At 40.9% G+C, this 23,033-nt stretch overlaps 1 protein-coding gene across 1 annotated transcript; it reads left to right on the top strand.

Annotated features, from left to right (window-relative positions):
- Positions 1-382: 382 nt before the first annotated feature.
- LOC130921225 (uncharacterized) lies at positions 383-7,406 on the top strand. Its single transcript, XM_057844868.1, has 2 exons — positions 383-601; positions 830-7,406. Exon 2 carries the CDS (start codon positions 1,000-1,002, stop codon positions 6,694-6,696), a length of 5,697 nt encoding a protein of 1,898 aa, XP_057700851.1. The 5' UTR covers positions 383-601; positions 830-999; the 3' UTR covers positions 6,697-7,406.
- The last annotated feature ends 15,627 nt before the right edge of the window (positions 7,407-23,033 follow it).

The raw sequence follows: 23,033 nt of genomic DNA, 5'->3' as shown, positions 1-23,033 counted from the left end.
TCCCGGGATTGTGTAGGCTGTTGACATAGGACTGCATCATTCACCGTCTTGCACAAACCTGTGATTTCAGTCCGAGATCTTTCCTCGGTATGTCTTCATATACACAAAACTCTTATCCGGTCGTATATATAAAACCATGAGGAAACAGGTTAACTACTACCTACAATTTAGTGGAAGAGTATTTATCACAACCCTGAAATAATTGCCCGAGTCAGTTTTTATATTATTTTTTTCAATTATTATAAAATATAAAAATTCAACAAATTGTTCAGTTTGTTTTAAAATATTGATAATAATAAAACAATACAATCCTTACACGATCATTGTTATGTCCTCTGGTCTTGTGTTGACTACTTTTTGGGTTTCTTTCTAGGATTGTATATTGTTCATCCGTCCACGGGATGTCGCTATTGTAACTCAGAATCTTAAGTTTTTCTTTGGTATTGCTGTTTGCGCTCGGCTTCCCCTAGTGGCGATTTGCTGTAAGCAGCAGGCAGAAAGAACTTTTTATTTCAGTTGGAAAGGAGGCCTTGGGGTGTTAAGACGTTGCACACCTCCTCTGCACCATACATCGTTGGGAACCCTTGACAAAACAAAATCTGTAAGTTTGTACGTTTTAACAGTGGGTTAGATGTAATTTTGGTGTGTCTATTCTGTTATTTTGTTGTTATTTATGTGGCGCGAACCCACACGTTTTTGTGCTAAGCTAAAGTAGCCACTTCATTTCATTTGCTCATAATGGAGCCAGTTTTCTGTTATTTACATAAACATGTTATTGTATAGAACCTTTTATTTTGTGTATAACATTTGTGTTTTATGTATGTTTCAGTTTTACCACACACACACACGCGCACACGTTCAAGCGAAGAAATAAATGAGAGGAAGGAGTTTGGGCCTCCATTTTTCTTCGTTGGTTTAGCTCGCTGCCAAAGTCGAGTAGCCATACGCTCGGCTGAGGGCAGAAGAGTAAAAAGATTTTCAACACATCAAGCACCCAAGATGTCTCAACAAGAAGTTTCACCACCTATCAGCCAAGTGGTCACCAGGTCGGAGGCCAGTCATTCTCATTCTTCACGCCGGTCCAGAACGAGTCAAGCTGCTGCACAAGCACGAGCAGACGCCGAAGCTGCCTACGTCAGAGCACGGTACGCCAAACGCCAAATCGACATGGAGGTCGAGAAGGCACGCATCGAGGCAACACTACACGCTCTGAAGACGGAAGGTGAAGCAGAAGCAGCGCTCGCCGCAGCTAAAGTTTGGGAGGCGACTTTCGAAGAAGAGGAGCGCGCCAAAGTCGACCTCAGCGAGCAAGGGGTATTTTCCAAGACACCCCCCTCCATCAGGCGTGCACAAGAGTATGTGCATGCTCACTTTGACGACCAGCGTGTCCAAGCAGATGGCACACAAACGCCAAACAATGAGCACCTGGTTAGGCACAATGACTCTCAACAACCACAAAATAGCCCAAAATCAGCTGGTGCTTTTCCACATGTGCGTCACATCGACATCGCTGACGAAGAGCATCTCCAATCTCATCGTGCGAGAACGGACATCTCACACCAGCCTACACCTTCAGCAACCCCACAAAGTGAACTGTCCAATTTAGCAGCCTATCTAGCACGGCGTGATCTGCTGACATCGGGGTTCAAGGTTTTCGACAACCGGCCAGAGTCCTACCTGTCCTGGAAGTCCATGTTCTGCAACGCGACGGAAGGCCTCAATCTCAAGCCCAGCGAAGAGCTCGACCTTCTCACCAAGTGGCTCGGCGGGGAGTCTCTTCAACACGCTCAGAGGATCAGGGCGGTCCACGTGAGTAATCCGCAGGCAGGTCTCCAGCGTCTGTGGCAGCGGCTAGACAAGACTTATGGCTCTCCAGAGGTAATTGAATCCTCACTCTTCCAACGGTTGCAGACTTTTCCAAGAATCTCCAACAAAGACACTCACTTACTGCAGGAGCTTGCTGATCTTCTGTTAGAGCTATCGTATGCCAAAAGTGAAAGTTATTTGCCGGGTCTTAGCTTTCTCGACACACCAAGGGGCATAAACCCGATAGTTGAAAAACTCCCATATGGACTCCAGGAGTCATGGGTTACACAAGGTACCAAATACAAAAGGGAAAACGGTGCAGTCTATCCACCTTTTTCGTATTTTGTGCGGTTCGTAAATGACTACGCTGAAATGAGAACAGACCCTAGCTTTATGTTACAGTGTTCAAACGTAATAAATCCAAGGGTTGATAAGACATCAGTAAGACGAGACAAATACAGAGTTCCATTGGCGGTGAATAAAATAGAGATCAGTCCGGCTAAATTGACAGCACTCGATCCAGACAAACAATGTCCTATCCACCAAAAACCACATTCACTCGTCAAATGCAGGGGGTTTAGAATGAAAACACTAGACGAAAGAAAGAACATTCTCAAAGAGCACGCCATTTGTTTTAAATGTTGTGCGTCCACAAATCACAGGGCTCGAGACTGTAAAGCTATTATCCAATGCTCAGAATGTGATAGCGATGCTCATGTGTCTGCCATGCATGTCGGTCCACCTCCATGGACACCTCAAGACTTTAATCCCCCAACCCAGAGTCACGGCGGGGAGTCTGAGGGCCCAAATCCTGTGAACACAGCCAGTTGCACAGAAGTATGTGGGCAAGGCGTAAAAGGAAAATCATGCTCAAAGATCTGTTTAGTTAATGTATATCGCCGAACTTCTCCAGAAAAGAAAAAGAGGGTATATGCCATGTTGGATGATCAGAGCAATTCATCCTTAGCCAGATCTGCGTTTTTTGACATGTTTAATGTGCAAGGTACCATATTCCCATACACCATGAGAACATGTGCAGGTTTATCAGAGACACGAGGTCGCAAAGCTGATGGCTTTATTGTAGAAGATGTAGATGGTAAGGTCTCCATGATGCTGCCTACAATAACAGAATGTGATCAGATTCCAGATAATAGAGACGAAATTCCCAGCCCTGAGGTAGCAGCAGCTCACCCTCATTTGCGATCAATCGCTTCACAGATTCCTCCTCTCGACCCATCGGCAGACATTCTTCTGCTCCTGGGAAGGGACATCATTCAAGCTCATAAAGTTCGTGGTCAGGTAAATGGGCCAAACAATGCGCCTCATGCCCAGCGTCTCGATTTAGGATGGGTTGTCATAGGTGATGTCTGTCTCTCTGGAGCTCATAAACCCACATTGAACTCATTTAAGACGAACGTTCTAAACAGTGGACGTCCCACGTTCCTCAGTCCTTGCGAAAACACAATCGTTATCAAAGAGAAATACACCAAAAACGATCCACTAAACACACAAGCGGAACTAGGACAACATATTTTCCAACAAACAACAAATGACGACAAAGTTGCACTTTCGGCAGAAGATGCGTTGTTCCTAGACATTATGCACAACAACTTTGCTAAAGATGAGGCGAATAACTGGGTAGCTCCACTTCCATTCCGCTCACCTAGGCGGCGCCTACCTGACAATCGGCAGCAGGCCTACAATCGTTTAATGTCGCTCCGCAAAACGCTGAGAAGAAAACCTGAAATGAGAGCGCATTACGCTGAGTTTATGGAGAAAATATTCAGCAAGGGCCATGCCGAACCAGCGCCCGCACTGGCGCCAGATCAAGAGTGCTGGTATCTCCCTAGTTTTGGCGTTTACCACCCGCAAAAGCCAGAAAAAATTAGGGTAGTCTTTGATTCGAGTGCTCAACTTGACAATGTTTCTCTCAATGACGTGCTCCTCAAGGGACCAGATCTTAACAACACTCTCGTAGGAGTTCTGATGCGGTTTAGGTCCGACCCATACGCCGTCATGGCAGATGTGGAGCATATGTTTCACAACTTTGTAGTCCGAGAAGACCACCGTAACTACCTTCGTTTCTTGTGGTTCCAAAATCATGACCTTGATGGAAAAGTGCAAGAATTTAGGATGACTGTCCATGTGTTTGGTAATTGTCCTTCCCCATCAGTCGCCATCTTTGGACTGAAAAGAACAGCCATAGAAGGAGAAATGGAATTTGGCAGTGACGCAAAAGAATTCATTGAACGGCACTTCTATGTAGATGATGGGCTAAAGTCATTCTCTTCCATAGAGCAGGCCATTGATGTTCTTAGTAGGGCACAGAAGATGCTGGCTCAGTGTAACATACGCCTGCACAAAATCTCATCCAATTGTCCTCTCATAACAGGAGCCTTTCCAACCGAAGATCGTGCTGTAGGCATGCAAGGTCTTGACATTGGGCAGACTACCCCACCAATGCAGCGCAGTTTGGGCTTAGGATGGGAGCTGTTGACTGACCAATTCAAGTTCCAAGTAAGAGTAAATGAAAGGCCGTTCACAAAAAGGGGAGTTCTGTCAGTTATCAACAGTGTGTTCGACCCACTTGGTTTTGCTATTCCAGTAATCGTAGGGGGTAGAACCATACTCAGAGACATTTCCACAAATGTTTCAGAGTGGGACACTGAACTGCCAAAAGACAAATTAGAACAGTGGCAAAAGTGGAAAAGTTCCCTCGGACACCTACAACATCTTGAAATTCCCAGAATGTACACTTCAATACCGCTGTCTGCAGCCCAAAGAATAGAGATTGACGTTTTTTGTGATGCTTCCACAAAAGGCGTAGGTGCTGTAGCATACCTCAAACTCACAAATGAGGACGGACACAGCGAAGTGGGATTCCTCCTCGGCAAAGCACGTTTAGCTCCTAAACCAGACATCACCATACCCCGACTTGAACTCTGTGCAGCAGTCCTGGCCGTGGAAGTAGCAGAGTTGGTTCTAGAGGAGCTGGATGTCACAGTCGATCAGGTGAATCTTTACACAGACTCAAAGGTAGTGCTTGGGTACATCTCAAACATGAAGAGACGCTTTCACGTTTATGTGCACAACAGAGTCGAACGCATCAGGCGCTTTGCACAAACTCACCAGTGGCATTACGTGCCCACACACTTAAATCCGGCAGACCATGCCACACGAACGTTGCCCGCTGAGCAGCTCTCCAGCTCCACCTGGCTCAGAGGCCCAGCTTTCCTCTCCAGGTTGGACCAAAGTCAAGTTCGAAGTCAAACCTTCGATCTCATAGACCCAGAGACTGACTGTGAGTTGCGTCCTGAGGTAACAACTTGCACTACCACCCTATCAAAAGCCCAGTTTAATAGTGCCAGATTTGAAAGGTTTTCAAGTTGGAAGGTGCTGCAAAAGGCTATTGCCAAACTCCAACATATAGCTCAATCATTCAAGAACAACTCTGAGGTTTCCTGTCGTGGCTGGCACAACTGCAACAAACATTTAACTGAAAAGTCACTGCAACTAGCCAAGACCACGATCATTCGCACCGTTCAAAGAGAGGTCTTCGCAGAAGATATTGGATGCATTGAAAAAGGCACAGCTCTAAAAAACTCAAGTCCACTCAGCAAACTGAATCCATTTGTTGACACGCAAGGGCTCCTTAAAGTTGGAGGCCGACTAAAGAAAGCACAGTTGTCTGCAGAAGAAACCAATCCCATACTCGTCCCTGGAAAGCATCATCTTGCTCAGCTCATAATAAGACACTTTCACGAAAAATTATGTCACCAGGGAAGGCATTTCACGGAGGGAGCAGTCAGAGCAGGGGGCTTTTGGATTGTGGGAGGAAAAAGAGCAGTAAGCAGTGTGATTTTCAAGTGCATCACATGCCGCAAATTAAGGGGCAGGCAACCTGAACAGATCATGGCTGAGCTACCTGAAGACAGGCTGTCCACGGACCCTCCTTTCACAAATGTAGGCCTTGATGTGTTCGGTCCCTGGTCCGTTACAGTGAGAAAAACGCGTGGTGCTAATGCAGATGCTAAAAGATGGGCAGTCATATTCACCTGCATGAGTACACGTGCAATTCATATTGAAGTGATTGAGTCAATGGACACATCGTCATTCATTAATGCACTGCGTCGTTTCTTTGCCATCCGAGGTGGTGCCAAACTCTTGAGATCTGATTGTGGGACAAATTTTGTGAGTGCCTGCAAAGAGCTCCAAATAGACAAACTAGGCTGTCACAATGACAAAATAGGCACATTCTTGAAAGACAGTGCGTGCAAATGGCAGTTTAATCCTCCACATGCATCCCATATGGCTGGTTCCTGGGAACGCATGATCGGCGTCACCCGAAAAATCCTCAATGCAATGCTCCTTGAACATCCATATGGGAAGCTCACACATGAAGTACTCGTAACATTGTTAGCTGAAGTTACCGCAATTGTAAATGCCCGTCCGCTAACAGCCGTTTCTACAGATCCCGAAAACCCAGTCATTCTTACTCCTGCGATGCTACTCACGCAACAGGTTGGCACACCACCGATTCCACCAGGGCAGTTTCAGACCAGTGACCTATTCAAAGCCCAATGGAAGCGCGTGCAGTACTTAGCTAATGTTTTCTGGAGTCGTTGGCAGAAAGAATACATCGCAGGCTTGCAGGTTCGTCGCAAGTGGAAAATAAAAAAGCCGAACCTTCAAATGGGCGACGTTGTTTTAATGAGGGAGTCTCTGGAACATAGGAATAATTGGCCACTCGGACTGATCACAAAATCTTTCCCAAGTGAGGACGGTAATGTCAGAAAAGTTGAGGTTAAGATTTGCCGAAACGGCGAGAATAGGTTTTACATTCGCCCAATTCGTGAAGTTGTGCTTTTGCTGTCTAAGGGTAGCATGTAAAACGAGTTGTTGTTGTGTATCGTTCATTAGTTAAGAGCTGACATCTTGCAGATGTCAGGCGGGGAGTGTTATGTCCTCTGGTCTTGTGTTGACTACTTTTTGGGTTTCTTTCTAGGATTGTATATTGTTCATCCGTCCACGGGATGTCGCTATTGTAACTCAGAATCTTAAGTTTTTCTTTGGTATTGCTGTTTGCGCTCGGCTTCCCCTAGTGGCGATTTGCTGTAAGCAGCAGGCAGAAAGAACTTTTTATTTCAGTTGGAAAGGAGGCCTTGGGGTGTTAAGACGTTGCACACCTCCTCTGCACCATACATCGTTGGGAACCCTTGACAAAACAAAATCTGTAAGTTTGTACGTTTTAACAGTGGGTTAGATGTAATTTTGGTGTGTCTATTCTGTTATTTTGTTGTTATTTATGTGGCGCGAACCCACACGTTTTTGTGCTAAGCTAAAGTAGCCACTTCATTTCATTTGCTCATAATGGAGCCAGTTTTCTGTTATTTACATAAACATGTTATTGTATAGAACCTTTTATTTTGTGTATAACATTTGTGTTTTATGTATGTTTCAGTTTTACCACACACACACACGCGCACACGTTCAAGCGAAGAAATAAATGAGAGGAAGGAGTTTGGGCCTCCATTTTTCTTCGTTGGTTTAGCTCGCTGCCAAAGTCGAGTAGCCATACGCTCGGCTGAGGGCAGAAGAATCATATTGAGGGTTTGTTATTGTTTTTCCAATTAATATATCAGGGATGTATTGATAAATAATTTCCTTTCATTTCATTTCATAAAGCTTTAGAAAATTATTTGGAGTAAATTCTGAGAAATTATTATAATGATTTTTAATTTCCCACAGTGTAATAAATTCCTGATTCAGATTCAGAATAATTATTGTCATTGTTACAAAAAGCACAACGAAACTTTGTTTGGAACATCCATACAGCTAAGTTGATAAAGTGCGAAACCCATATAATAAATACCCTTAAGTATCAAGTGTAAACATTGACACAGTATTAGACATAAGTACAAAAAAGATTCAACAGCAGCATAAAGTCATGTCAGTGCTAAAACGCAGAGCAAAAATATACCTGATAAGAACAGCTGTAAATCAGTGCAAAACCAGATGAGTTAATCAAGTATAATCAAGTATACTGGTTGTCAACCAATCGGTAAGAGTAAGGGAGGAGGAAGTAGTGGATAATGACATACTGGAACAATGCAAACCAGTTCAGTTATTGTTGTTGGTGGATGTGGATTATTGTCCGTAAAGGGGGGGAGGGGGGGGGGGGGCAGAGCGGGGAGAGGGGCAGAATTCAGTAGCCTCACAGCCTGTGGATACAGACTGTTGCCCAGTCTTGATGTTACGGCCTGTATGGACCTGTACTGTACCTTCTCCCTGAAGGCAGCAGGTGGAAATGGTGGTGAGCAGGACCACCTTACATTTCAGAGGATACTGACAGGATAGTGGACACTGCCTGGTATAAGATAAATTATCACTCAAAAACTCATCCCCAATCGCCCTAAAATTGACTGGCAAGTAGTCCAGCATATGTTTTGCTTTAGAACCGTTTAACCCTGATTTGGCTCAAGTTGCTACCTTGGGGTGTGTAATTATTGGGATTGGAAAGGTACGTCAGATGCATGAATACAGTGACATCATTGGAACATGACAGTGTGAGTGTAATCAACTAATGATTTCAACAAAGGAAGAGGAAAATGACAAAGCAAATGTTCAAAATGCAGGAAAACCAGTATTTTTGGGTTATTTTTTCTTAGACTATTTGAAAATCCATCCTTGAATTTCTTACCATTCCATTACCATTCTACAGTATTACCCAATGGACAATTGTCCAAAAGCATACATTTTTTGCAAAAGGAAGATGATACAGAACAGATTAGGTTAAAAAAAAAAAAAAACTGGGTGGCATATTTTGTTTCCATTTTCTTTTTCAGCACTGTATAGTTTGTCGCGGTGTTGGCAACAGTGGTCCATTTTGGCTTGTAGTGAAGGCAGCTGGGCAAAAAAAGTCATGGTTACTATGCTCAGGGGCACTCAAAGTCACTCACAGTAGGGGGTGCTGAGGATCTTTTTTAGTTTTTTTCACATCCAAAAACGTCCGTTTCGGTCCAAATTTGTCATGCTCGCGCATTTTCTCCATCCAAGGCGTGCACAATGGCAGTAAACACTCATGCTACACTATTTCACCTGCAGTGTGTGTTAAGAGTTTTTGTATTGGAAATAAAAGCGCCCATGTATTATATGCCTTTCCCTGCAGCTAGATGACGCAATGACACAAACACATCTGAAAACTCGGTTTAACGCCCACTTTCCACAAAAGGCGCCTTACCTAAGGTAACCTGGTAGCAAGCAAGTTGCCAGCGGTGACCATGTTATAAAAAATGTGAACAAAAAATAAAATAAATATACTGTATATATGGTGGAAAACACTCAGGTGACTTGAAGCTCCGCTCTGAGACCCCTAATTTGGCCAAAATTTTCTTATATGCATTTTTGGAAAGCTTAAAATCTCAATTTTCTGGGGGAAGAAAAATATTGAACAGGAGGGCATTAAAAAAATAAAAATGGTTTAACCCTTAAACCCTAACTCGAGGTGAGAGCATGAGAGAGCATAATTAGAGACACCATGATTTTAACGAGATATCATCGCATACTTACCTTGTTTCAATCCAAAAACTCTGTGGTACAACAAGAGTCGCGATGCAGAAATCGCAGACATCAAGGAGTGGTTGAGATTTTCTTTTTCAAATAGTTAGCCTTTTAAATGTTTTTTTTTTTTTTTTTTTTTTTAATTTCCTTGTTTGAATCAATTATTTATCATCTACAATATCGGGGAAAATGCGACAGTAACAAAAAAATACAATTAAGCGATAGTTATGAGGTAGATATCCGTGACCTGTTTACAGACACTGTTTTTTTTCGTTGTGATGTAATTTGTTTAAAAGTTTAAAATATGTGAGTGAATAATAGATTAAAGTTGTTTTTTTTTAGCAAAATATTAGACATCAATTAATGATTCTAAGCTAAAAATGATAGACATTTCAAGTAATAAATATAATTACTTACCTTCTTTTTATGGGTGGGTTGAAACAAAAGTGGTTGTGCGGTGTCTGTAAACGGGGTCTCCAGGGTAAAACGGACAAATTAAAAAATGGTTTGGGGGCTTAATGCGCCACGTAACTGCTATGGCAGCATATAGACATATTGTTCTATCAAACACAACATTTCTTTTGGCTTAAAATACAGCAGTTTTTTTTTTTTTAAAGAGAGGTGCAAGAGCAGAAACTGCTTTTTCAGCCTTGTCTATGTTTTCCGCCATATATATTTGATCCCCAAAGTTAAATACACCATTGTCTCAGTTTTTTATTTGTCTATTTTTACCCAAAAAAATCTACCAAAACACTTTCTGTCCACCCAAACATCAGTGGGGCCTAGACCACCCTCAGCACCCAAATTCCCATGCCACAGCCCATCTGGCAATGTCACAATGAAATTCAAATTGTTAATATTGATTAAACAAATCACAGTTTTTTTGGTTGCAGATACAGAATCCTACCAACTGTATTTTGGGCAGCTTGATCTGGATTTACCTGATATTACATATTACATGGCCAAATGAATGAAATGATTCATTCGCCCACAAATGTTTAAAACTTGGGGAGCTACAATCAAACGTGCCTGAAAACACACTTGTTTCTTACTAGGCCTTGAAATAATACAGTTACTGTACTTTATAGTTAAATACTGAAACTAAAGCATACATTATTATTGTAGGTTCTATGCTGAAGTGCAGAAACTGACACCTTCTCTACACCTTATTTTATGCTATATTTAAACTTTTAAAAGGGAGACAATGCAACTGGGCAGGGTACTCTAAAAGAACAAACAAAAAAGGAACTCAATAACATGTAATGTTCAGAAGACACCCAAACCACTTGACTGAATGGACATTTTCTCTGTGTAGCTTCCCTAAGGAAGGGATTTGTGGAGAGGAGGGAAGATCAGAGGGATCGATAACTTTTCCAATGCATCATGCACATTTGAGCATTGTATCAACACCTGCCAGAGGGGAATTTAAAGCTTCATTTTAGGAGTTCATATGCAACCACGCCTGTGCCTCCTTTTGTTTTGTTTTTATTTTGGTTGAATATGACCATGCACAACAAGGCAGACTATGCTTATAATAGAGGACAATGAATAAATCCATGGAACATACTTCCATACTCAAATTACACTTATATTTATACATAGATCCAGAGGCAAATACATGCATGCACCTAAACATTTGGGTATTTTATGCATGCATTGCGGAAAACAAATTTAACGAGGCCTGCAAGCAGGACTGAACGGGCCCTCGCAATCTAGCGCAACTCTGACGTCACGCAACCCAGACAGTGTGCAGGTCAGGGTGGTGGCAGAGCCTCCTCTCTAATCATCTCATTAGAACCTAACATGCTCGAAAGATGCCTCTTTACATTCACACACCTAAGAGATAAAAACCCCTATTGGAGAGAGTACTACAAAAAAGGAGCCACTACTGAGCTGTGCAGCCAAGCCCTTATTCAAAACCAAAATGAATCTTCTATAACTGGGCCAATCCGACCAAGTGTGCCAAATTCTGTGGCTCTATAATCTGCCTGAGTCTCTGAAAAAATAATGGCGAACAAAGGGTCATCACGGCAACAGACAGTGACATGTGGACATGGGCCCTAAAATAAGTATTTCAAAAGGTCTTGAAACTACAATGACCAACCTGAAAAGAACTGGACATGTATTGGAAAAACGACTGACTTTCTATTGCCACTAGTTGGCGCTGTAGGGTTGATGCAAATGACCCCTAGAGGACCCTTCAGAGTATGACTCAACAAGCACGAGATGTTTGGCGCAGATATGTTGTAGAAGTTATGACTGTTCAAAACTTGTGGTGAGACGAAATGGCTTCAGTCATTTTCACTTCTGTTTGACTCTTCTGCTTCAACCAAACCTCAGTATTTTTCATCAGGCACCTGAACACATGTCTTATGGCTACCCTGATGCAGGTTTCAGGTGAATATATTTTTTTTCCTTGGAGGAGCAGCCATTTTAGTAAAAAAACGTATTTCCTGTTCCCAATAGGGGGCGCTCGGCCTAATGGGTAATGTTTCAATGCACTCGTGTTAAGGGTGGGATCCCGCACATACATGCCAGATATGAAAAAGATTGAACGTTGTGTCAAGGAGCTATTAGTCTTTTACTGAATTTGTCATTTTGCCGAAAAAATGGCCGACTTAGGTCCACGCCCAGGTCAGACCAGTGAATGAAAACGCACCATTTTGAAAATTTTAGATCTCCTATTTCTCCTGAATAGTCTCACCAATTTTGAAGATGATCCAACTAACTCCCTCTGTGACAAGGTCTCAAATGTGCACCCTGTTAACTGATAAAAATTTCACATTCGATCAAAATACCCAATTTCCTGTTGGGTTTGGAATATGGGTTCAAGAGACTTTTTGGAGCAGTTTTGCACAAGGTATTGACTCCCCAAATGTCATTGCTCTACGTTAAAAAAAAACTTTTGAAAAATTCAAGGGGGCGCCACTGAGCCCTTTTGTTACATTTTTTTGTAACGTCGCAAGATTATCGAAATCCACGCAAAGCCGCATGTAGGTGCAAAATTTGGTGAGTTTTCGTGCATGTTCAGGCCTCCAAATGTAAACTGTGCTACAAATGGATAAAAATTTCACATTCGATCCAAAATTCCCGATTTTCTGTTGGATTTGGAAAATGGGTGCAAGAGACTTTTTGGAGCAGTTTTGCATAAGGTATGGACTCCCCAAATTTCATTGCTCTACGTTGAAAAAAACCAATAAGAAAGGCCTTTTTTAAAACTCCTTTCTGTCGACACTAGTTGGCACTGTAGAGTTGATGCAAACGACCCCTACAAGACGCTTCAGGGTATGATTCTCAACAAGCACGGGAAGTTTGTCGCAGATATGTTGTATATCTGCTGAGTTATGACTGTTCAAAGTTTTTTGCGAGACAAATTGTTGACGTTCATTTTCACTTTCCTGTTTGGACCCCTCCGCTTCAACGAAACCTCAATATTTTTTATCAGGCACCTGAACACAGGTTTGAGGTCAACAGATTTTTTTCCCTTGGAGGAGGAACCTGTCTCGTAAAAAAAGGCATTTCCTGTTCTCACTAGGGGGCGCTAGGCCTAATGGGTAATATTTCAATGCACCCGTGTTAAGGGTGGGATACCACACATACATGCCAGATATGAAAAAGATTAAACGTTGTGTCAAGGAACTATTAGTCATTTACTGAATTTGTCATTTCGCCGAAAAAATGGCCGACTTTGGCACCACGCCCAGGTCAGACCCGTGAATGAAAACGCACTATTTCAAAAACTTAAGATCTCATATGTCTCCTGAACAGTCTCACCAATTTTGAAGATGATCCAACAAACTCCCTCGGCGAAAAGGTTTCAAATGTGCACCTTGTAAATCAATAAAATTTCATATTCGATCCAAAATAACCGATTTCCTGTTGGGTTTGGAATATGGGTGTAAATGCTTTTTTGGAGCGGTTTTGGACAAGGTATAGACTCCCCAAATTTCATCGCTCTACGCCACAGGTGTCAAACCGATTCCAGGAAGGGCCTAGTGGGTGCTGGATTTTGTTCCAACCGATAACGCGCACAGAGTTTAACCAATGAACTTCCTGCTGAAACGAGCAGCACCTGACAAAGTTTAACTGATTACACATGTAAAAGATCTAATTGGTGAAAAGGTGTCCTCTTCATTGGTTGGAAAGCAAACCTGCACCCACTAGGCCCTTTCTGGAATCGGTTTGACACCTGTGCTCTACGCTGACAGACCCTAATGTTATAGGCCAATTTTAAAATTTCAAGGGGGCGCCACTGAGCCATTTTGTTACATTTTTTTGCAACGTTGCAAAATTATCGAAATTTACAATTTTCCACACGTATGTGCAATTTTTGGTGACTTTTCGTGCATGTTCAGGCCTCCAAATTGGCCGTTTTCATTTGCCCTGAAAATAAATAAATAAATAAATAAAATAAAAAATTTAAAAATTTTTTTAAAAATAATAATAATCCTTTGCTAAACAATAGGGCCTTTGCATGCTTAGTGCTCGGGCCCTAATCACAGCGACATACGTCATGATTCTACTTTTTTATCATTTGAATGATTTTTCCTTATATTGAATCAAAATTAATCCACTCTAGAAATTTTGATATGACATGATTAGAAAAAACAACAACTTTAAAACGGAAAATAAATAATATTTTCTCTATGTAAGGTATCATCAATGATTTTTCTTTTTTTCACTGACATATGGCGGAAAACACAGACAAGACTGAAAAAGCAGTTTCTGCTCTTGCACTCCTCTTTAAAAGAAACTGCACAATTTCAAGCCAAAACAACTTTTGTGTTTGATAGAACAATATGTCTATATGCTGCCATAGCAGATTCATGGCGCATTAAGCCCCCAAACTATTTTTAATTTGTCCGTTTTACCCTGAAAAAAACCCCGTTTACAGACGTCGCGCAACCGCTTTTGTTTCAACCTAGCCATAAAAAGAAGGTAAGTATTTATATTTATTATTCAAAATGTCTATCATTTTTAGCTTAGAATCATTCATTGATGTCTAATATTTAGTTTAAAAAAAAAAAAAACGACTTTAAAAAATTATTCACTCGCATATTTTGAACTTTTGAACAAATTACATCACAATGGAAAATTTGGAGTCTGTAAAAAAGTCACGGATATCTACCTCATTACTATCGCTAAATTGTATTTTTTTTGTTACTGTTGCATTTCCCCAATATTTTAGATGATAAATAATCGATCCAAACCAAGAAAAATTGAAAAATAACGTTTAAAAGGGTAACTATATGAAAAAGAAAATCTCAACCACTCCTTGTTGTTTGCGATTTCTATATCGCAACCCTCGTTATATCACGTTTCACCAATAAAATCCCCCCAAAATCCGGTTGTGGCCATTCACACATGCTATGCCATGCTACATGGAGTTTTTGGATCGAGACAAGGTAAGTAGGCGATAATATCTTGTTAAAATCGTGGCGTCTTTAATTCTGCTCTCGTGTGCTCTCGCCTCCAGTTAGGGTTTTGCTGTTTAATTTTTTTTTTTTTTTTTAAATGCCCTCCTGTTCAAAATTTTTCTTCCACCCAAAAATTGAGATTTTAAGCTTTCCAACGATGTATCACACATGCAAATCGGACAATTTTAAAATTTGGACAAATTGGGGGTCTCTGAGCGGAACTTCAAGTCACCTAAGTGTTTTCCGCCATATAATCTCTTCTATTTTATTCTAGTTTATTGAAGTGCACTTGTATTTCAGCACACAAACAAGTAAAACAATATGGTTTATGAAATGCAGTCTTACTTTACCCTGTGATTGAAGGGTGATCAATTCAGGATGCAAATCACCAGCTTCATCTTCCCATCTGAACCCTGCGTAGGATAAGTGTTAATGGATGAATGGATGTTATCATTTTCAGCCACTGTATTTGAAGCTGAATTATATTAAGATCAGCGACTGCTATGACCAATCAGCTTTTTGATTTTGGCCTCAAATATGATAAGTCTAATCTTGGCTGTATTTAAAATATGTACTTTGACTCAAACATACACCCACCCTCCCACGTAAACACAGATCAAAAAATATTCAACCCCCAAGTGTCGCACAGTCTGTTCTCAGTGTTTGTCAGAAGCAGCTGCTCTTCTGAGCTACCGCCCCCACAATCCACTCCAGACAATACGAAAAGAAAAAAAGAGAGACTCAAGCCACAAAAACAATTCTGTCAAACACACATGGTCAGTCTTGTGACACCCTGCCCACCACTAATTGTGTTTTAACATAGTTACACATTTAAAAAAAAAAAAAAAAAAAAAAAAAAAAACACAAATATAAAGAGACGGAAAATAATGCCGTGCCTTTAATCGGGGTTTTAGATTTTTCTATCCGTGTACAGTTATATAAGACTCTTACAAACTACTCAGAATTGATTTTGGCATTCTCTCTTAAATTTCTAAGACTAAGTGAAATATTTTACCATTGACAACCAAGATAGACATATACTGTATATAATAGGGGTTCACTGAAATGAAAATTCTTGCCCAAAAACTAATACAAGAAAACAAGAGGCCAAAAACATAACCAATTATCAGAGGTGGGTAGTAACGCATGCACATGTACTCCGTTACATTTACTTGAGTAACCTTTTGAGAAAAACGTACTTCTAAGAGTAGTTATACTAAGCCATACTTTTACTTTTACATGAGTAGGTTTGTGGAGAAAAAAACGCTACTCTCACTCCGCTACTTTGGGCTACACAAGAGTTGTTACATTTTTCCCTTTTTATTCTACATTTTAGATTTTTTTTTTTTTTTGCTAGCGAGGCTACAGGCAAGAGTGGCGCTAATTTCACCAATGAGACATCGCAACAACAGTCACATGACTCCATTTCATCAATCAGAGGTAAGCTTGCCGTTCTATGATCACGCAAGCCTGTTCAATCACGTATGCGATATCATCTCGTTAAAGTCATGGTGTCTGTAATTATGCTCTCGCGTGCTCTCACCTCCAGTTAGGGTTTTACTGTTTAAAAAACTTTTTTTTTTTTTTTTTTTAAATGCCCTCTTGTTCAAAAATTTTCTTCCCCCCCAAAATTGAGATTTTAAGCTTTCCAATGATGTATCACACATGCATATTGGACAAATTTGAAAGCTGGCTAAATTGGGGGCCTCAGAGCGGAACTTCAAGTCACCTGTTTTCCACCATATACAGTGTTAGAAATTAAATATGCCAATAGAACTCCATTTATTGAACTTTTAAGTATACCTTTATGTAACTGGCCTGCATGGAACCATGCCTAATGACACGATCCGTCCCCCTCATCCAGGTCAAGACTCGAACTGTCGCGTCCAGCATGGCAGAAGAGCACGTAAATTGCCAGGCCAAAAGCCGAGGCAAGCAGTATTAGTCGGTATCGTGCTCTCTTGAAAGCATCGGGATGGAGATTTCACATACAGTGGGGCAAATAAGTATTTTGTCAACCACTAATTATGCAAGTTCTCCCACTTGAAAATATTAGAGAGGCCTGTGATTGTCAACATGGATAAACTTCTACCATGAGAGACGGAATGTGGAAAAAAAAAAAATATAAAAAAAACAGAAAATCACACTGTTACATTTTTAAATAATTTATTTGCAAATCATGGTGGAAAAGTAAGTATTTGGTCAATACCAAAAGTTCATCTCAATACTTTGTTATCTACCCTTTGTTTGCAATAACGGAGGCCAAACATTTTCTGTAACTCCTCACAAGCTTTTCACACACTGTTGCTGGTATTTTAGCCCATTCCTCCATGCAGATCTCCTCTAGAGAAGATGTTTTGGGGCTGTCGTTGGGCAAGACGGACTTTCAACTCCCTCCACTGTAGGACCTTGAAATGCTTCTTACGAAGGCACTCCTTTGTTGCCCTGGCTGTGTGTTTGGGATCATTGTCATCCTGAAAGACCCAGCCACGTCTCATCTTCAATGCCCTTGCTGATGGAAGGAGATTTTCACTCAAAATCTCTCGATACATAGCCCTATTCATTCTTTCCTCTGCACAGATCAGTCGTCCTGGTCCCTTTGCAGAAAAACAGCGCCAAAGCATGATGTTTCCACCACCCTGCTTGCACCCCCATGTTTGGAATCATTGTCATGCTGAAAGACCCAGCCACGTCTCATCTTCAATGACCTTGCTGATGGAAGGAAATTTTCACTCAAAATCTCTCGATACATGGCCCCATTCATTATTTCCTTTACACAGATCAGTCGTCCTTGTCCCTTGGCAGAAAAACAGCCCCAAAACATGATGTTTCCACCCCCATGCTTCACAGTGGGTATGGTGCAATTCAGTATTCTTTTTCCTCTAAACACGAGAACCTGTGTTTCTACCAAAAAGTTCTATTTTGGTTTCATCTGACCATAACACATTCTCCCAGTACTCTTCTGGATCATCCAAATACTCTCTAGCGAACCGCAGACAGGCCTGGACATGTACTTTCTTCAGCAGGGGACACATCTGGCAGTGCAGGATTTGAGTCCCTGGCGGCGCATTGTGTTACTGATAGTAGCTTTGTTACTGTGGTCCCAGCTCTCTGTAGGTCATTCACTAGGTCCCCCCGTGTGGTTCTGGGATTTTTGCTCACCGTTCTTGTTGTCATTTTGACGCCACAGGGTGAGGAGGGAGTTGAAAGTCAGTGCTGCCCAACGACAGCCCCAAAACATCACTGCTCTAGAGGAGATCTGCATGGAGGATTGGGCCAAAATACCAGCAACAGTGTGTGAAAAGCTTGTGAAGAGTTACAGAAAACGTTTGGCCTCAGTTATTGCCAACAAAGGGTACATAACAAAGTATTGAGATGAACTTTTGTCATTGACCAAATACTTATTTTCCACCATTATTTGCAAATGAATTCTTTAAAAATCAAACAATGTGATTCTCTGGGTTTTTTCCATATTCTGTCTCTCATCGTTGAGGTTTACCCATGTTGACAATTACAGGCCCCTGTAATATTTTCAGATGGGAAAGAACTTGCACAATTAGTGGTTGACTTATTTGCCCCACTGTACAACGCACACAATGGACCTGTGTGCACTTGGTACGTGTACACAACCAAGTAAAACAAAAAGTACAGAACGGAGTAGAAACCTGGGGGGGAGCCAAACAATAAATACAACAGTAACCTGAGTGTCAAATGGTTTAAAGCAAGTACTGGATTGAAACTACGAATTTCAGGCTTCTTTCTCAAAGGGACTATACAGGATTTTTAGATTTAATTGAAAATGCTTTTCCACTCCATGCATTCTCCACCAATGCCCTGATGAGTACACAGCCCTGACATTTTAATTAAGACCGCCTCAAAAAGCCCTTTTTCTTACCTTCAATGGAGAGGGTTCGGGTCGACCACTTTGGGAGAACACACCCATCCATGCGGCAGCAGCGCTGTTTCGCTGAGCCTCTGCCTAGTCTCCGCTTGGCAAAAACACTTTTCAATCCCACTTAAGACTAGCTATGAATTGTTTTTACTTTCTGGTGCTGATTACATGGGCCAAACACTTTGCTTTGAGTTCGTGCTCGTACAAGAATGTGCAGCATGCACGAGCTGCAGATGGGTAATTCTCATTAAGCTAACCTAAACTATGTCTTTGAAGATTTTAGAGATATAGTCATTAAAACCTAAAATATTTCATTTTTAGTTGAAAGATGATTATATGTAATATGTGGCCCAGTTCAAGATTTGATACCCAAATAGTATTTTGTAAATTCTTACAATGTTTGTAGAGGTGTAAATACATGACTGTAATGCACCCATGAAAAACTCTGTTCTCATATCAGCAGAGCATCATCAACACTCAATCGATTTCATAAAAAACAAACAAAAAAACATTTATTTAAAACTACATAAATTAGCAGATTATGATGGACAATAATGGTTCCTTGCTATGTATAAGAAAATAAGGAAAATCTCATGTCCAAGCATGCAGCTTTCATTACTGTTGCACTGTGTACATTGTCCTGTCATAATCAAGTGTTTTTTAAATAAAGGTATTCTGACCCATAATTCAAACTTGTTTGGCTTTTTAATTATTTATCTAATTTTAAAAAATATTGTTAATGATTCTTATGATTACACATGCCTAATTCCCAACCATATGTGATCATTACCATGATGTGTACTATTACATGTTTTTAGACATTAATCAATCAGGTATTTTACTGTAAAAAAAATATTATGGCGCTCAAACTGTTAAAAATTACTGAGTCATCATAGCATTCGGTTATTTTAAGATATCTTTAGTAAATGTCCTTCATTACCGTAATGCATAGCTTTCATGAAACTCATGCAATTATGCTTTAGGCCGGAGTTGACAGTGATGATGTGTTCAACTTTTTTCTTTTTCAACAGCCCATGTATTTCTAGTGAAACTGCAAGATAGAGAAAATACACTCAACATACAGTACGACTTGCACAAACAGGTCATCAAAAATTCCAATGCGTGAGAGACACGCTCAACGTGTGATAGTTGAGAAACCTGAATTAGATGAATAAAAAATCTAGAGCCGCAAAACATTATGAACCTTTGAAGAATGACGTAAAAGTGTAGTGTGATGTGCTTGTGTGTCCTAGTCAGATGTTGCGCTAGACATTTTCGTTGTCTGTCATTTTGACTGACAGGGTCATAAAAATCCGGTCATAGTCTATTTTTACCCGTCACTTAAATTTTTAAAATGATAATGATGACATATTCAATAGTATTTAGTTTTCATTCATTTTTAATTAATATTGTAACGCTTGCTTGGCGGCGAAAAATTAGACACGGAAGTCGTGGTATTTTTCTCCCTTTTTACTCTGCTTACCGCCAACAACCCCGCCCCCAAAGAAAAAGAGGCAACGATATAGACCCCAATCACCAACGTCACACAATGATCTTAATTGTGGTTGTCAGCCCAAAATCTTCTAAATATATATTAAATGCATCTTACCAGATATAAAATGACTACTACATAGTCTGTGGTGATCGTTTGGTGCCCAGATTTCTTGTCGAATTACAGCAGTCCATCTCGCTCTCATCTTCGGGTCTCTCAGAATACGGTAGAACTTCAAGTCTCTCCGTCTATCTTCTCTGTTACAGCAACCAACCGCCACACACGCCTTCACCATTTTGATTATTAATATTAACGAGCAGAAAAACACGCCGTAATAGGAGGCATGTACGTAGCGGTAACGTGTAAACATGACGAGCTGACACACAATATGGCGGCTCCAGTCAGGGGGGCGGAGTTGTGACGTCATGTGATTGGGGTCTATACACAGGCGGCAATCTTGTCCATCAATTGGATGACGCGCTGGCACACCAGGTGCACCAATAAGAACCTCGCGTTGATGTGTCAATCACGGTGCCGCCACCAGACCCTGGTGACGCTACAATACTCTGACAGAAGAGCCAACGATGTCACGCATTAAGAGAGACAATAGCTAATTAATATGCTAACTCGCCACCCTGTGGTCTGGGGTGTGAATTGCAACCTGTCAAAATGACGGACGGACTTCAGTTTTTTCCATCACCGTTTTAAAAAACCGGTCAACGACGGAAAATATCCGGTTAACGCAACCCCTGGTCCTAGTGTTATTGGATGGCCAGAATAGCGGCACACTATTTGGGCCGAAGTGCTGTAGAGGTGGGTAGAGTAGCCAAAAAAATTTCTCAAGTAAGAGTAGCGTTACTTCATAATAATATTACTAAAGTAAAAGTAGTCATCAAAAAATTTACTCAAGTACAAGTAAAAAGTATTTGGTGGAAAGAATACTCAAGTAATCAGTAACACTGTGAGTAACTACTTAGGATTTATATATATTTCTTTTACAATGGTATTTTTTTTCTCTCAGCAGAAACATATCTATAGGAGCTGTTGTTATAATGATACTGTACAATAACCTATTACATAACCACATTAAGGCAAAGAAATACTTTTTTTTTTTTTTTTAATCATTGAATTTTGACGAGGAAAAAAAAATTACATAAATGAAGCTGTGAGTGTCCAATTACTCACATAGAGAGGAGAGCGGGGCTCTGTCTGACGCGCTGCATCCACGACGACTCGGGTGAGGCTGGGTCGGTCATCCGATGGCTTCCATTTGTCTAATTCCTTAATATGACCGCGTGTATAATAAACTTTGATCACATTACTACTTTTAAATTTGTCACTTTCACGTCCGCTTAAGCTGAACTAGTGACACGTTCGTATACGCTGCATCACAATAGTGAGCACCGTCACCGTGATCGTGTAAAACTTAAAGTGAAGTTGAACCGAACATAAACTATCAAATATTAGCGTATAGGGCGAATCTAATACAATCGGATGGAATACTAAATGAAATGCTGGCGTTAGCGGTCAACAGAAAATTGGCACCCTGCCTCCTCTCTTTCTACCTCAATCAAACTTTCCCAGGTAGTCACAGGTGGTATTAATCAGGTGACAGAGTGACAGTGACACACCCACCCCATGCACACACACTCATTAACCCTTTGCACCCCAAAACAAGTAGTGCTCAAATTCCTGCCTCTAACAGAAGCATTATTCATCCAAAGAGCATGACTGCGCTCTGGTGGACAAAATAGTTTGAATAGTCAAGAGTTTCATCATAATTAGTATTTTGAAATTAAAAGGATCATATCTCCGGTTTACCATGGTCAATTGGTGCCAAATAAAAACTGGGAGAGAGGTTAAAATCCATGCTTTCAAATCATGTTGAGGGCAGCGCTGTATAATTTAATTTAATTTTTACGTTGATTTAAAGACACTACATGATTTAACAGGCTGGCGTGAAGATAGAACGGCAAGCTTGCTTCTGACTGGTATAATGGAGTCATGTGATTATTGTAGCTAACTCTCATTGGTGATATCGGTAGTGCTACCTCGGTAATACAAAAGGCACGTCTCTACTCTTGGCATTGCTGGCAAAAAAAACCCCAAATCTAATACAGTATGTAGAACGGGGTGCCCAATCCCGGTCCTCGAGAGCCCCTATCCAGCTTGTTTTCCGTGTCTCCCTCCTTTAACACACCCAGGGGTGAAAGTGGGCCAGAACGGTCAGGAACGCAGTTCCGGTATAAGGTTCAGGGCAGGAACGCAGTTCCGGTATAAGATTCAGGGCCAGAATGCTGTTCCGGTACACGGTGCTTCGATTAAAAAAATATGACGGCAACTGTCAAAACTTTATGTAAAAAATTTTTTTTTAAATGCTGAGCTGCCACACATGTATTTCATCTCCAAGAAGAAAACAATCTACCAACATCAGATTTACATGCACAAGTGTTAAAAACATGCATAATAAAGTGCTTATGTAGTGTAATCCGTTTCCACCAATATTTATTATTTATTTTCTTCCACGGACGGCATGGAGGTTTCCCTAGCTGCTGCAGTTATCCGAGTCTGACGATGATGAGTCACGTCAATGTGCGAATGCAAACAGCAAAGCAAAACGCCTGGACTCATTTATCCGTTCAATTGGCTGACATACTGACATGTGATCAGCAGAGATAGTTAGCTAGCTAGTGCATGTTTTCTGGAACAGCAACAACAACAAAAAAAGCTTTTTGAATTGATGCGACAAAAAAAGGGCAATGCAATAGAAAATGGATCCAATCTTTAAGAGCAAGGAAAGAGTTGAGGAGGCTTATTTATCATATTTAGTTTTATTTGCTCTGATGGGGAGGTTCAGAACATCTTA

The sequence above is a fragment of the Corythoichthys intestinalis genome, chromosome 9 (assembly GCF_030265065.1).
Source record: "Corythoichthys intestinalis isolate RoL2023-P3 chromosome 9, ASM3026506v1, whole genome shotgun sequence".
Classification (NCBI taxonomy): Eukaryota; Metazoa; Chordata; class Actinopteri; order Syngnathiformes; family Syngnathidae; genus Corythoichthys; species Corythoichthys intestinalis.
The sequence above is the reverse complement of the archived record's forward strand: the minus strand, read 5'-3'. Positions and strand labels throughout refer to the sequence as shown.

What these genes read in the sequence shown, in the direction of transcription:
- LOC130921225 (XM_057844868.1), top strand. Translation starts at nt 1,000, where the DNA reads ATGTCTCAACAAGAAGTTTCACCACCTATCAGCCAAGTGGTCACCAGG.